Source organism: Chaetodon trifascialis, chromosome 15 (assembly GCF_039877785.1).
Source record: "Chaetodon trifascialis isolate fChaTrf1 chromosome 15, fChaTrf1.hap1, whole genome shotgun sequence".
NCBI classification, from domain to species: Eukaryota; Metazoa; Chordata; class Actinopteri; order Chaetodontiformes; family Chaetodontidae; genus Chaetodon; species Chaetodon trifascialis.
In genome coordinates this window covers 2,733,221-2,750,164 of record NC_092070.1, presented here as the reverse complement: position 1 = coordinate 2,750,164, position 16,944 = coordinate 2,733,221, and the positions used below count along the sequence as shown (strand labels likewise).

At 41.4% G+C, this 16,944-nt stretch overlaps 1 protein-coding gene across 2 annotated transcripts in view; it reads left to right on the top strand.

Annotated features, from left to right (window-relative positions):
- Positions 1 to 16,944, top strand: part of LOC139344040 (junction plakoglobin-like) — a 218,134-nt gene that overhangs the window by 160,279 nt on the left and 40,911 nt on the right. Inside the window, exons 4-10 of one of the 2 annotated variants that reach the window (XM_070981948.1) lie at positions 764 to 1,017; positions 1,106 to 1,344; positions 6,318 to 6,519; positions 6,613 to 6,757; positions 6,845 to 6,948; positions 11,438 to 11,557; positions 13,174 to 13,392. In XM_070981948.1, coding sequence (XP_070838049.1) covers positions 764 to 1,017; positions 1,106 to 1,344; positions 6,318 to 6,519; positions 6,613 to 6,757; positions 6,845 to 6,948; positions 11,438 to 11,557; positions 13,174 to 13,392 — 1,283 coding nt within the window. Of the gene's footprint in view, positions 1 to 763; positions 1,018 to 1,105; positions 1,345 to 6,314; positions 6,520 to 6,612; positions 6,758 to 6,844; positions 6,949 to 11,437; positions 11,558 to 13,173; positions 13,393 to 16,944 lie in introns of both variants that reach the window. The other variant, XM_070981946.1, reaches the window with a different exon arrangement.

Genomic DNA, 16,944 nt, shown 5'->3' with positions numbered 1-16,944 from the left:
GAGTATATTCAAGGAATTTGACTCTGTTTTTTTGTTTCTCTCAATGAGCTTACCCATTAATAGACCTATAACAGAACAATAAATCTTAATGAAGTTAAGTCAAAGCAATTTTATTTATCAGTTCCTATATCACAAATCAAAAATTTACTTCAAAAGGCTTCAAAATCTGTACAACAAATAACATCCTCTGTAGAGTCTTGACTCAGATGAGGAACAACTCCCATTCATGGGCAAAATGGAAGAAACCTCAGCAAGAGCACCAGAGGAGGGATCCCCCTCCCAGGATGGGCAGACAGGTAATAGAGGTCACAAGAACAGGATAGACGAACATTATGATATGCAGTAGTCCACCGCAAAGTCATTTGTTCAGCTGATATTGAGAGTCAGGTAATTGTCCTATTCCTCTGTAAATATAGTCTCTAAGTGAAGACAGCATGTTTCTCATGGGTAATTATTCACTGGAATCATACATGTCAAATAGTGATAACTTCCATTTTTCTGAAAAGTACACCAAATACCTTTTTAGTAAAGTCCTTCAAATCTTCAGTACATATACAGTATGAGTCTGGACAGACATTTATGTAGTGAGGCCATACAGATTTTTACAGTGTAATTGTGGGTTTGTTTTTGTATTCAATGATCTAGAGGTTTTTTTTTTTTGTTTTTTTTTAACTGTTTAAACTCACTCGTGCATTCAAACAAACACACACCAGTTGTGCAACATTCTTCCTCTTCCTCTCCTATGTCCATCTCCCCATGTCAGACTTAGATGCTCAGTACTCACTAACCCGGGCTCAGCGCGTGAGGGCCGCCATGTTCCCTGAGACCCTGGTGGAGGGGGAGGCAGCCATGCCTCTCCAGTCAGATCCTACACAGCAGAGCAATGTACAACGACTGGCTGAACCCTCCCAGCTGCTAAAGACAGCTATTGTCCACCTGATAAACTACCAGGACGACGCTGAGCTGGCCACAAGGGCGGTGCCAGAGCTCACCAAGCTGCTGGCAGATGATGATCCGGTACGATACTGACACTGTATTACCATGAATGTGTTTATTGAGCTTTCAGACACAGTTTCTACACACAGTTATTCTCTCTATTCTTTAGGTTGTGGTGAACAAGGCGGCCATGATAGTCAACCAGCTAACCCGTAAGGAGGCCAGTCGTCGGGTGCTGGTACAGTCTCCGGCCATGGTGGGTGCTGTGGTGCGTGCTATGACGACAGCAGTTGACATGGAGACAGCCCGCTGCACGGCCAGTGTGCTGCACAGCCTGTCACACCAGAGGGAAGGACTGTTGGCCATATTCAAGTCTGGAGGGATACCAGCACTGGTCCGCATGTTAAGGTAGCATGCTTCTTAGTAAATAGTATCTTAGTAAATTCAATGGCACTAAAAATTTTAGTGGTATTACATGGCCAAAAATAAGTGGTTGCTTTTGTGTTGAGACCAGTCTTTGAAAACTTGAAATAACTGCTTTTTGACCACATGGGGGCAACAGAAACAAGCTGTGAACACAATATTGACATATCATCATCTTGAAAGTTGATACGGCAAACTTATCATGAAACTCTTGCCTATTTACACATGTAGCAGTTCCAAAGCAACATTCTCATTCATCTTGAGTCATTTCCGCCACCTGATGAATATAAGTCCAGTACCTCTTCTTTTAGCTTTGTTTTTAATTCATTCCAGCTCCTGAGGGAAATACTTGACTTTCACTGCTAAATGCTCCTGTGTGTTCACCAGATGGTCATTAAGTGCTGAACTGGGGCAGGTCCCTGTTGCAACCCAAAGTGACACTATGAGAGTGGTGAGAGTGAACCAAAACTGTTCAGTAAAGTTTGGGGTCAGACAGCCAAACAATGAACTGAAACTTGCAATAACGCTCCATAAAACTGAGTGAAAGTACAAATTCAGCTGCTAATTCTCTGAAGGTTAATGTACAAGGGACCCCTTTCATATTGTCTCATTGTTTTCAGATTGTTATTTGAGCCACATCTTACACAGACATGAATATGGACACAGGCATAATGTTGGATAAACCCTTAAAATCAGATATTTGCTGAGTTCTGAGTCTGAAAAAGTCAGTGGGCATGATCATATTTGGAAAAGTAGATGGAAGGTCCAAGGTCACATTGAAAATTGACTCTTAAAATCTGATGACAAAAAATTGACTGGTGCATGATGAAAGGGCAGGTGTACACAGGATAAGGCTGTGCTATAAGAAAAGAGACATGGACAGAGTATTAATAAATGAGCAACCATGTCAAAAGAATTGTAGAATGCAGTTTATCGGAGGTAGCAATACATGCAGTATTATTGACATTTTTATTTTTATTTACTTATTTATTATTTTTTTGTATACAGACTTTTTCTGAATCAGGGGGATTATCATAGAGTGCCGTTACCAACATTCAACAGCTGGCAACTGGTGTGTATGGAGCATGGGTTTGAGCAAAAGGATTAAAATCTTCGTATATTCAAATATAGATTTTTTGAAACAATAAAACTAATGCAGAACTTATCAGAAGGCACAAAATATTAAGATGCTTGAAGATACTGTTTAGGTCTTTCAGTTTAATGAAACAAAATTAAACTTTTAGATTTTCTACCTGCAAGTTGTAAATGGTAATAAGTAAACAAGAAATCCCCTCAGAATGAAGGGAAATTAAAATTAACAAACAAAACAGCATTTTGAAGTATTAAAAATAATTCTGGAGCTTTAACATCAAAATAAAGTTATCAACAGCTTCTAAAAACTGTAAACTGTAAATCTGTAAATGTTATTTCAGTTGTAATTTCACTCACAAACAAACTCCATTTCTCACATCAGCCACATATGCAAAACAACACAGTCAAGCCAGCTTTATTGTCAATTCTTTAAATGTAATTTCCCACTATTCCACGGTGAGACAAGACATTTCTGACACTAAAGTAAGCAGTAAAGTGCAAAGGCACAAAGAATAAAGACAGACATATCCTAACACTACACTAAACAATAAATAAAAAAGTGCACAGTAGATGAAGACATTTACTGATACTAAAAATAAACAACAGCTTTTCATGTCATGTTTACTAATGACCAGGGGCCTCATTTATAAAACATTGCGTAGAATCCACACTAAAAGTGTGCGTACGCCCAAAAGCTGAAAATGGCGTACGCCAAAAAATATTAAAAACCGTGCGTACTCACACCCGCACGCAATTTTCCCTTTATAAATCACAGTCCACCAGTAAGATTGTGCAGGTGGATTCACCTCACATCCCGCCCTCCACACACCCACATTTTACCATGAATGGTCAATGCAAAGTACCTCATGAATGTCTTTGCATATAAATATGCCTGCTGATCAGTGGCATTTTACGTTCGATCACGGCAGAGAAAAGAAAAAGAAATTTTACGGAGACTGAAATCGAGGTGCTTGTGGGTGAGGTGGAAGTCAGTAAGGATATTTTGTTTGGTGGTCACAGTAATGGCGTCACAAATAAAATTTAAAAAAAAAATGAGTGCAGCACGTCGTCACCGCAGTGAGCGTTCTGAGGCAGAAATTAAAAAGAAGTGGTCGGATGTGAAGGTGGAGGCCAAGAAGAAAGTGGCATGGCACTGTCGAAGCGCATCTGCTACTGGTGGGGGCAAGGGCGCACCCGAGCCCACACCGCTGGACACCAAGATAGCCTCGATCCTTGGTACGGGATGGCGCGGTTCCGGCGGGTGGGTCTATCTAACACTGGGCCCAGTTCAGCACATAGATCCAAGAGCACCGCTCTAGGGAATCTAAATCGGCTTATTAGCCAGTCATCATCATGGGCCAGGAAATCTCCGTGGTCCCTAAAACTTCTCTCCATCCTGATCCTACCATTTGCGTGATCTTCCAGCAGTGCCAGCGCACTGTTACACACCTTGTCACAATTAATACTAATCCATCAGTGCCATCCACCGCTCTGTATCATTTGAAGATGGAAGTATGATATATGAACATTGTGCATACAGTAGTAGGCCTAACGGCTCACTAAAGGAACACATCTATAATACTGCAGACTTGGGTGTTTATGATTACGCGGGTCTATAAGTCTGATATGTGATGACATTAAATGTATGAGATCAATCTGGCTTCAATTCACCACCTCACCATCTGCACCGCCAGTTCCCCCTGTCTCCAAAATGTTCATACACAAGCATCAAAGTTGGCGTACTGGTGTGCACATTCTCACGCTAAGTTTATTTTTATAAATCACAACCTTTGCGTAGGAAGTTGCGTACGCAGCTTTCAAGCCTGGTTTTGTGCATAAGCAAGTTTTAGAAATGAGGCCCCTGGACAACATCATTAGCATAAAACAGAATACTTATTGCCTTCAAGGACTTCATACTGCAATTTCACGACATTGTAGATAAAATGGTAGACAATACACAGAGTTATCCTTGTCTAATCCTGAAAGGGGTTTGAAACTTTAATTAAGCACATATTAAAGACATATTGATTATCTTTTTGGATATCTCAAACTAAGACAAAATTAATTGTAGATATCTGAAACTGAAGATATGGCGAGCAAAAACTACAGTGAAGTTCTTGTATTTGGAGTCATTATTTGTTATTATTAATTCTTTTAATGTTATAACGGAGACGAAAGAGAAATGAAACTGATCCAAAACAGTTCTGTGAAGCTGAGAATATATTGTAGGTTCATTACTATGAGTGACCTCTCCAGATCACATTTTCATTTGATGCATTGTAACAAAAGTATTGCTTATAGCTGCTTTAGCCATGGATATTGTAGGACAAACAATGAAAATGTGTAAACTCTGCAATTCATCCAGTTTGTGTTCCTGATTATAATGTGGAATGAAGCATACAGTAGTTTAACAAAGTTTAGCAGAGATAAACGTGAGCGAAATTTCAAGTTTTTCAGATTGCCATGCGATGACATATTGAAAGTGTGCTACATCCAATATGGCAACCAGAGGCCAATAGAAAACTGTATCAGGTGACACTACGAGGCTAGCCTTTAATTTTTGCACCAAATTTGGGGCCTTTCCAATGCCCAGGCAGGGCTGCAGAGTTAATCCCTAACACTGAGGCTTAACAGAGGATTATTCACACTGATAATTGATTTGGGAGCTTAATTCACACAGAAAATGGCAGGAAATTGAATAAAACAAATCTATACTAAGAGAGCTTCACGGAGAGCAGCCTATTTGCTGTGTGTGTGGTTTCCATTCATGCCATCAACATGAAGCTTTTCTCACGCTGTCCCTCTTCACCTCTGCCTATTAATACACACTCTCACCCTTGCTGTTTTGTTCCTTGCCATTGTCACCCTCTGCAACCTTCTGCATAATGAAGTCTGTGTGTGTGTGTGTGTGTGTGTGTGTGTGTGTGTGTGTAAATAGGAAATATGCATTAATATGAGAAGTGTTACTTTTAGTCCCCTTATGCTACTAATAAACTAGAAATTATATAGATGGATGAATAAATAAGTCATAAAAATAAAATACATTTTTTTATGGTGGAGTATGAAGCATGAGTTGAGGAGTCTAACAACCTGAGGAGAGAAGCTACTCTGTAGTATGGTGGTATTACAGCAAATACTTCTCTGCTTTCCAGATGGCAGCAGGGTAAACAGGCTGTGGTAGGGTGGGTATTGTCTTTTAATATCCCTTGGTGAGGTGAGGAACCTGCACAGAGTCCAATAATCACTCATGCTCAAGAGATGGACCCATGATGTTTTGGCACCAGCTCAAACACACATATCAGAACTCTTTTTAATCTGAACTCAGTGTTGACTATTTTCCTCCATGGTCTTCAGACACTGACTTGAAAGGTCCTTGAAACTTCAGAGAAATCCCACATATGGACAGTTGATACAACTAGGGACATTTTTCTTTGGTTTAACAGGGCCCAGATTTTTTATTTTGGATATCCATGTAAATGTGATGCTAAATGTGATGCTAAAATGTCTTGATGGTCATAGTGGTAAAAATGAAGTTCCATTTAACTAAATTAACTTTTGTTGTGTTGTGTTTGTGGTTACTGCACTCAAAACCAAACCTAGTTCAAGGTGTACTTACCCAGGAGTGGGCAGTTGCAATGTGAACTTTGGATTGTATACATTCCAGGTACAGTTGTGCTCATAAGTTTACATACCCTGGCAGTATTTATGATTTCTTGGCCATTTTTCCGAGACTATCAATGGGATATATACTTGTGCAGAACATACACATAATCATACATTTCTTAATCCCCTATAATATTGGTTAATTTTATGAAATATGTGTATCATTTTCTTTCTCTCTTCATCTATTTATGTCACTTAAGCAGTTCTCCAGTGGAATCAGTCTTATTTTATGCCATCACTACCCTCCACAATTTGCTGCTGCACCAAGAAGGAGCCAAGATGGCAGTGCGTCTTGCTGATGGCCTGCAGAGGATGGTTCCCTTACTGAAAAAAAGTAATCCCAAGTTTCTGGCCATCACCACTGACTGTTTGCAGCTCTTGTCCTATGGCAACCAGGAGAGCAAGGTGAGGAGAGGACCTTGACATTAGGTAGAAAGTCCTTCTTGTGTCAACTCATTCAATAAAGAAATATGCATCTTACTTCCTGTTTCTTGTCAGCTGATCATCTTAGCAAATGGAGGTCCAGAGGGTCTGGTGTTCATTATGAGGAACTACAACTATGAGAAACTACTGTGGACCACGAGCCGCGTTCTCAAAGTGCTGTCTGTTTGTCCCAGCAACAAGCCAGCCATAGTAGAGGCTGGTATGTCCACATCACTGAGCAATAATGTAGAACATTCAGTATAGATGTTTGTATAATATCTAAATGTATTTTCACATCTGTGTTTAGGTGGTATGCAGGCTTTGGGCCAACATCTTACAGGTTCCAGTCAGCGTCTGATCCAGAACTGTCTGTGGACACTCCGCAATCTGTCAGATGCTGCAACAAAACAGGTATATATTGGTTCACCGACGACTACCACTACTACTATTAATGCTCCTAATGTCAGAAGCACTAAGTCTAGTTCTAGGGGAGCAGAGTACAACCTGTGATGTCCCACTTTGCCTACAGAGACATACACTATATTGCCAAAAGTATTCACTCACCTATCCAAATAATTGAAATCAGGTGTTCCAATCACTTCCATGGCCACAGGTGTATAAAATCAAGCACCAAGGCATGCAAACTGTTTCTACAAACATTTGTGAAAGAATGCGTTGCTCTCAGGAGTGAGAAGCATGAATTGCAGCATGGTACTGTGATAGGATGCCACCTGTGCAACAAGTCCAGTCATCAAATTTCCTCACTCCTAAATATTCCACATATTCAGTGGTACTATAACAATGTGAAAGTGATTGGGGACGACAGTAATTCAGCCACGAAGTGGTAGGCCATGTAAAATGACAGAGCAGGGTGAACAGATGCTGAGGCACATTGTGTGCAGAGGTCACCAACTTTGTGCAGAGTTAATTGCTACAGACCTCCAAACTTCATGTGGCCTTCAGATTACCCCAAAACAGTGCATAGAGAACTTCATGGAATGGGTTTCCATGGCCAAGCAGCTGCATCCAAGCCATACGTCACCAAGTGAATTTCCCTTCGAGGGACGAATAAAGGAATATTGAATTGAAGTGCAACACAAAGCATCAGATGTAGTGGTGTAAAGCATGCTGCCACTGGACTCTAGAGCAGTGGAGACGCGTTTTCTGGAGGGACAAATCGCGCTTTACCATCTAGCGATCTCATGGACAAGTCCAAGTGTAAAGTTTGGTGGAGGAGGGATTATGGTGTAGGGTTGTTTTTCAGGAGCTGGGCTTGGCCCCTTAGTTCCAGTGAAAGGAACTCTGAATGCTTCAAGATACCAAGAGATTTTGGACAATTCCATGCTCCCAACTTTGTGGGTAAGGGTTGAGGTAAGGGAGCCTGCTTGACTCTGTTAGGCTTTGCCTTAATTTAGAAGTGGTTGGACTCAAGATACAGACCAGAGACAAGAGTAAAAAGAAAACAAGTTTATTAAAAATGTGAGGAACAAAAGGCACACTCAAAGAGTGGAAATGTGCTAAAAATACAGAAACAGATAGAGCAACTGGCAACCAACTGGAGATACTCACTAAGCACCGGCTCTGGAAACTCAAGGAAGAGATCAGGATAATCCGACGACAAGCCAAGCTGAGAGTCTTCCTTATATACTGAGCTCTAATCAAGGGTGACAGACTGAGGATTGATTACTTTCCCAATGTGAAAAGGACCGATATATCTGGGGAAACTTTACAGGAATCAGTCCATAAAGGGATATTCTTGGTGGATAACCAAACGGACTGACCTGGCTGGTAGGGAGGGGCTGGATTCCTGTGCCGATCCGTCGATCACTGCTTCAGCTTTCTCCTGGTCTTGGTCGGTCCTCTCTGTCTGGCCATTGGACTGGGGATGATAACCAGAGGTAAGGCTGACCATGGCCCCAAAGGCCTTGGCAAAAGCCTTCCAGACTTGAGATGAAACAATCAATGCGTTTACATAACCCTTTCATAACCAGAATATCAGCAGTAACCCGGTTGTGCACGGCCATGTAAACACCAATAACCCTTTTGAAAAGGGTTTTTAAAAACCCGAATATGACCCCTGGGTTACTCCTTTTCTAATCTGAATATTTGGTCATGTGTACGCCTATCAGAATATCCCCATCAAACGGAACATTTATTTGTGTTCTGTACATGTTCTATTCGTAAGGAATCTTGGTCTTTTGAGTACAGGTAGCATGGATATGGATGGCACAGCTCCGGCTCCATTTCCTATTTCTTCACGTTCTTGCCTTCCATTAATGAAGAAAGTGAGACAGAATAGTGTAAAGTACTGGTGGTGGGTCAGTACCAGCACCAAAGCGCAAACGAAGGCGACTGCCCTGGGTTGTTCATTATCTGCCGTGCTGCTGTTGTTGTTGTTGTTTTTAGATACAGGAAGAAGTAACTGAAATGACACGCATTGCGTCATGACATTCTTGCGTCGACACGTCCGTGTGTCGTTGTTTTGATCGGGACATCCCAATTGATTACAATTACCAAGTATACAGGAATAACCCTGTTTGCTCACGCATGTAAACAGGTTATTCCGAATGTTTCAGAAACCGGAATATTGACCATAACCCAAATATTGACTGTTTGTAAACGTAGTCAGTGTCTGCAGGAATACCATGTAGCCTAATAACGTGCTCAGTCAGCAATTCAGTAGTCTCAAAAGCAGATGGGAATTTGTGGAGGGGACTAAAGTGAGCAGCCTTAGAGAAGTGGTCAACGATGGTGAGTATGCTAGTATTGCCCTTAGAGGGAGGCAAACCAGTGAGGAAATCCACAGCAATGTGGGACTAAGGTCTTCTGGCTTTTGTGTTCCGGGATCCTGGTCTGTAAGTCAGAGAGAAGTTGAATCGATTAAAGAACAGGGCCTACCTGGCTTGTCAACCATTTCGCTGTCTTGATATATGCCAGGTTTTTATGATCCATCCACACTATAAAGTGCTGTTCACTTCCCTCCAACCAGTGTCTCCACTCCTCCAATGCTAGTTTCACGGCCAACAGTTCCTGGTTTCCCACGTTGTAGTTTTGTTCTGCAGGGGAGAGACGAAAGGGAAAAAAGCACAGGGATGCAAGCGGTTTTCTGCACCCATCCATTGGAACAGCACTGCCCCCACCTCGGTTTCCGAGGCATCCACCTTCACAATGAATTGCTTGTTGGGGTCAGGCTGTACCAGTACCGGAGCTAAGGTGAAAAGCCTCTTGACTTTGTTGAAGGCTGTGTCTGCCTCATCTGACCAGCTAAACTTCACTTTGGTAGAATTTAGCTTGGTCAATGCGGCAGCAATTTTGCTATAGTCCCGGACATACCTTCGATAGAAGTTCGCAAACCCCAGAAATCACTGTAACTACATTCGGGTTTCCGGGATAGGCCACTGCTGCACAGTAGCAGGCAGTTTTGTTAAACTTATTCTTCTCTCCTGTTTTGATTAGTTAGGGAGGTAAGTTTTATGTCTTTTGGTTCTTTTGTTAGGTAAGTTATATCCTCCCCAGTTAGAATTGTTTTGTTTGTTGTTTTGGCCTTGGACCACCCTGAAGCCATTATAGTCTGGAACATTCTGTTCATTCATTTTCTTTTGTAAATAAATATAATAATCACTAGTAAAACTTGCTCTGGATCTGTGGCTACTTGGGACTTGGGGAAGATGGGGGCTTTTTTCCTGTTGTGCCTGAGCACCCCTAGGCCGGGCGTAACAGTGGCCTTGCAGTGATCCACAAACAGGGCAGTGTTGAGCCCAAGGTCTCAGAGCTTATTGATGAGCTTGGAGGGCACAGTGGTACTGAATGCTGAACTAAAGTCACCAGCAATCCCAAATATGTATTTCTCTAGTCCAGGTGGGAGAGGGCAGTGTGGACGGCTAGGGCAATGGTGTCGTCTGTTGATCTGTTTGGCCTGTATACAAACTGCAGTGGATCCAGTGAGTCACGGAAAGTGGAGCTGATCAAGGTTTAGGTTTGGTAGAGGTGAGTACAGGAAGTACTGGGTGGTGGTCGTTCTGGCAGAGGGCTTTGGTCTTCATATGATATTAGTGAATTTAGTCCAGGTCACATGTTTCTTGAGTTGGAGCCCTGGTAGTTAGACTTCACTTTGTCCCCGTGTTGTGTCTTAGCAGTGCTAATAGTTCTCTGGAGGGAATACCTGGATTTCCTGTATTCTATAGTCACCTGAGTTGGTCCACAATATTGGTCTGCCTTGTTTTGAGTTTCTTCCTTTAGGTGGGCAGAGGCTGCACTGGGATATGGTCTGATTTGCCTAAGTGGGGAGGAGGTGCTTACGATATTACATTTTCTAGTGTTCCATTGAAAAGCCCATCCTCCTCCACAACCCAGGCCCAAGACCCTGTTTTCCCTTTGTCTTCTCCATATTCCAGGTGCAGCAACAGGTAATCCCATCCCATGGATATTTCCATGTTGATCATGGTGAAAAAGTGTTGCCACTTGCAAAATACAGCATACAGAGCAATTTTGGGCTGGAGGAGCTGGGGATTGAACAACTAAGCTTCAGTGGACAACCCGCTCTACCTGAGCCACAGTCGCCCATGTTCAAATTGTAAAAAAAAGTAATTTTTTTTTTAACATAAACAACTGCAGGTTTCACAGCACGTCTTTTCAGCCCACTTGAGTTTGCAGACCTGCTATTACCATATATCCAGTGTTTCATCATGTGAACAAAGATGTGAAGCAATTGGTTACATTTATTTGATATGAGATGGAAATAACTATAACTATATTGATATTTTACTATCAATGGCTGAGTCGTCACACAGTGTTACTCATAACCCTGCTGTGCGGAAGCTGTACTTAAGCCAAGTTATCCCTGCTCAGATTTGAACATTTGACCTCTTGCTCGTCTGTCTCCCCCGGTCTGTCTTTGCAGGAGGGGTTAGATGGTCTGTTGCAGATACTGGTCACCCAGCTGGGCTCAGATGATGTCAACATGTTGACCTGTGCAACTGGTATCCTGTCCAACCTCACCTGTAATAACTCACGCAACAAGGTAACAATGATGAGAGGTCAAATGTTTGTGGTTATCTGAACATTTCCATTTTATTCTGTATGTGATAGTTGAACATGTGATTCCGAAACCATGGGTATTAATCTGCAGCTGCAACACCTTTTCTTAGATGGTAGAGAATGAAGTCCTGAGTAAACTCACTAAAGACATCCTGTCCTACCTCTTGAACATTTCCACTGAGTTTCATACAAATCTTATTAAAGTGAGGCAAACGGCAGAACTTTGAGTGCATTACTATTGAAATGCTGCAGGCTTTGTGATGATGAAAAAAAATCATATGATTGACTTCACTCCTTGCTTAACTAAAATTGAACTTGATGATGCTTTAATTTTGCTTCCTTTTTTTGGGTGCAAAGGGGTTTGAACCCAGAATCGCTGCTTGCAGATATATTTTTTTCAATGTATTGTCATTAAACCCAGCTAACCACCCCCTAAAACCTTAATTTGGTCTGAACCAAAGGAAAAAAGATTTATTGTTAGCTTTATGGTCTGGCCCAGTTTGTGTTCACACAGCCTTCTTTTCAACCAAATCTAGAGGAGGTAGGTATCTCATTTATTGGACAGCTTTTGTGACGTCCTCCTTCATCATGAGTGCTACATGCTACTTAACTGATTTGTTCATTTATCTTTTCTGATGTCAAAAAGAACTCATGAAGTAATTTATTATGATCAATTAAAGTTATGACTGAAACTAGACTTCATTTTCAGAAATAAGGTAAAATTTATGTAGACTGTTTCCTCGACAATTGATGGTCAGCCAATGGATAACAGTAATTTAGCTTTTGAATCCATGCTACAATTGCATATACGCTAGAGTTCAGTTGCAACTGCACAGCCTGGTTTGATCCAGATGAAAATTTGACTGACAGATTTCAGACCAGCCCAAACAAAGTGCACTAAATGGGCAAACACACCAGAATTGGTCTGTCCCAAATCAAAAACTGTAGGTGAAAGCAGCCTTAGCTTTCATTGACTCCACATAAACTTTTTACTTTGTTTATTCATTTCTGAATGCATATTTATGGATGTTGCCTTAATGTGTATGTACACATCTTAATTTACATTCCCATAAACTGCTGTAGTATAAAATGTGAGTGACATGCAGAGCTTTTGAGAGCTGGTCACAATTTGATGTCTTCCTGTGGGCCTTCACAATGTGCATTATGTGAATTTTTAAGAAAAGAAAAGAAAAGAAAAGAAAAGAAAAGAAAAGAAAAGAAAAGAAAAGAAAAGAAAAGAAAAGACCCAAAGGAGAAGCCAATATATTTCTTTCAGTATTTAATTAATGAAAGATTGTAGTTTCTTTGTATACTCTTCACCTTAGACAATCTGCATTCTGCACTCCTGAGGAAAATCAATTTATAAAAGCAATATATCATACTGATATTGACTGCATTCTCATTGCTTTCAAGCCAAGACACACACACTTATACACACTGTACACACATACCATTTATTTGTCACTGTTTTCTCTCCACTCCATGTTTTGAAATCAATTTCTGTGTTATACTTAGTGGCTTTCATACCACAAATGAAGCTTCACGGCACACCTGTATTCCACATGAGCTATTCCATTCTCTTAACCTGTTACCCCTCAGACTCTGGTGACTCAGTATGGCGGTGTGGAGGCGTTGATCCATGCTGTCCTTCGTGCTGGAGAGAAGGAGGATGTTGCTGAGCCAGCGGTCTGTGCCCTACGTCACCTTACATCACGCCACCAGGATGCCGAGCTGGCCCAGAATGCAGTACGGCTGCACTATGGTATCCCAGCTGTTGTCAAGCTGCTGGGGCAGCCACACTACTGGCCTGTTGTAAAGGTGAGCCACAGTAATATTGTTTTTATATATATACAGTACAGGCCAAAAGTTTGGACACACCTTCTCATTCAATGCGTTTTCTTTATTTTCATGACTATTTACATTGTAGATTCTCACTGAAGGCATCAATACTATGAATGAACACATGTGGAGTTATGTACTTAACAAAAAAAGGTGAAATAACTGAAAACACGTTTTATATTATAGTTTCTTCAAAATAGCCACCCTTTGCTCTGATTACTGCTTTGCACACTCTTGGCATTCTCTCAATGAGCCTCAAGAGGTAGTCACCTGAAATGGTTTTCACTTCACAGGTGTGCCTTACAGTATCAGGGTTAATTAGTGGAATTTCTTGCTTTATCAATGGGGTTGGGACCATCAGTTGTGTTGTGCAGAAGTCAGGTTAATACACAGCCGACAGCCCTCTTGGACAACTGTTAAAATTCATATTATGGCAAGAACCAATCAGCTAACTAAAGAAAAACGAGTGGCCAGAAATGAAGGTCAGTCAGTCCGGAAAATTGCAAAAACTTTAAATGTGTCCCCAAGTGGAGTCGCAAAAAACATCAAGCGCTACAACGAAACTGGCACACATGAGGACCAACCCAGGAAAGGAAGACCAAGAGACACCTCTGCTTCTGAGGATAAGTTCATTCGAGTCACCAGCCTCAGAAATCGCAAGTTAACAGCTGCTCAGATCAGAGACCAGATGAATGCCACACACAGTTCTGGCGGCAGACCCATCTCTAGAACAACTGTTAAGAGGAGACTGCGCGAATTAGGCCTTCATGGTCAAATAGCTGCTAGGAAACCACTGCTAAGGAGAGGCAACAAGCAGAAGAGATTTGTTTGGGCCAAGAAACACAAGGAATGGACATTAGACCAGTGGAAATCTGTGCTTTGGTCTGATGAGTCCAAATTTGAGATCTTTGGTTCCACCCGCTGTGTCTTTGTGAGACACAGAAAAGGTGAACGGATGGATTCCACATACCTGGTTCCCACTGTGAAGCATGGAGGAGGAGGTGTGATGGTGTGGGGGTGTTTTGCTGGTGACACTGTTGGGGATTTATTCAAAATTAAAGGCACACTGAACCAGCATGGCTACCACAGCATCCTGCAGCGACATGCCATCCCATCCGGTTTGCGGTCATTTATTTTTCAACGAGACAATGACCCCAAACACACCTCCAGGCTTTGTAAGGGCTATTTGACCAAGAAGGAGAGTGATGGAGTGCTGCGGCAGATGACCTGGCCTCCACAGTCACCGGACCTGAACCCAATCGAGATGGTTTGGGGTGAGCTGGACTGCAGAGTGAAGGCAAAGGGGCCAAAAAACATTTGCACAAAGCAAGCCTATCCACTTTTCCATGTTGATGACAGTATTAAAATGATAATTAATGGGACATTTAGAATAAATAAAAATGTACAATTAATTTGCGATTAATCGCAAGTTAACTATGACATTTATGCGATTAATCACAATTAAATATTTTATATTTTTATTATTCAGCACTATATATATATATATATATATATATATATATATATATATATATATATATATATATATATATATATATATATATATATATAGCAGCAACAGACAGACAGACATTTCCCATCATGCTTCACTCTCAAAACACTTCAGCTGTGACAACACCCGCTGGCATGCTGTGTCCCGGGAGAGATATACACAGACGGATAGAAAGGTAAGAGAGAGAGAGACAGTGAAAGCTCAAGAGACAAAGCTGGTTGTTTTGCTTTTCAGTGAAGAAGAAAGACTGAGAATGAGTGACAATGAAAGCAAGAGAGAGAGAAGACTGACAATAACTGGGTTTCAGTCCAAATTAAATGAACAAAAAAGTCTAAAACCCTGCAAGCAGTCCTGAGAGGTTCAATTTACAAAACAAAACGGAGGAAATGAACAACATACTGACAACGAAGCTATTTCTGGAGCTTACTTTGGAGCCTGGAGTGTGTGTGTGTGTGTGTGTGTGTGTGTGTGTGTGTGTGTGTGTGTGTGTGTGTGTGTGTGTGTGTGTGTATACACACACTCACATGTACTGTATGTAGATAGATAGATAGATAGATAGATAGATAGATAGATAGATAGATAGATAGATAGATAGAGTCCAAGAGCTAATGATGATAACACAAGAACCAGTTAATTTTGGAATTTTTGCTTTAACGAGTAAAAATTCCAGTCAGAAATTCTGTTGCAGCACCTGTGTGAGCCTCTACTTGGATACAGTAGAGCTTTGAGCTAAATGCTCACAATAACAACACTAACATACCAAATTGTAGCAGGTATAATGTTTACAATTTTCATCATCTTATTTTAGTGTGCTAAATTGTAAATTAGTGCAAAACATAAAGTTCAGCTGAGGCTGATGGGAATGTCATTCGTTTTGCAGAAGTTTGGTCATAAACCAAAGTATGGGACAAATTAACTTGATAATGGCACTAGAGGAAAGGTTAGATAATCACCAAAGTTATAGGATACATTCTCTAAGAACCTTGAATCCATCCAATACATGTTGACATATTTAATAGAATAAGTAAACACTTTGACCTGCTGCTTTAAAGGAGTAGCCTACAATAAATGGCATAGTGCCTTTGTGTCAAACATTGCACCCCTTCTGGGGCACATCAACAGCCAACTTTCAGGAGGTTACTGTTTCAAAAACAAGAAGGTCATTATGGACTTTTGTTCGTTTACTATCAGCTTGGATTACACCTCACTGAGAAATTTAACCTGCAGCAGTGGTTGTCAGTCAACATGTCCAAAGACAGATTTGGTGGATATTTTATATTATTTGTTTGATGTCTTTTGACATAGTTGTCTCTTTGCTCTGCAGGCCTTTGCTGAGCGTAAATCAAAATTGGCTACCATATGAATGATGCAAATTGCTTTTTGATATCTGCTAATGTCGGCCATATTTTACACTGGTGGGAGAGGAAAACAAACCCAGATAGCAAAATTCTTTTGGCCCATATCTGGCCCACACCTGACATGTTCATCCGGTCCACATATCACATGGAATGATGGCACTTGGGCGGTCCGCTCCTGTTTGCCAAAAGTGGGCCACAACCAAGCCATCACAATGCCAGATGTCAACCAAAAACAGGCCAAACAAACCAGCACTCAACCGAATGTGGGCCACTGTACACTTTTATTCTGGCCCAAGTACGGCATGGGAAGATGGCACATGGGTGGTTGTTTGCCAGAAGTGAGCCACAACCAAACCAACACAGTGCCAAATGTCAGCCGACACCAAATAAACCAGCACTCACCCAAATGTGGGCCACCACAGTACATTTTATTCTGGCCCACATCCCACATGGAATAATGGCACATGGGTGGTCCACAGCTGTTTGCCAGAAGTGGGCCACAACCAAACCAACACAGTGCCAAGTGTCAGCCAAGAAGAGACCAAATAAACCAGCACTCACCCAAATGTGGGCCACCACTGTTCGTTTTTATTCTGGCCCATATACCACTTGGAATGATGGCATGAATGTGGTCAACAGTTGTTTGCCAGAGGTGGGCCA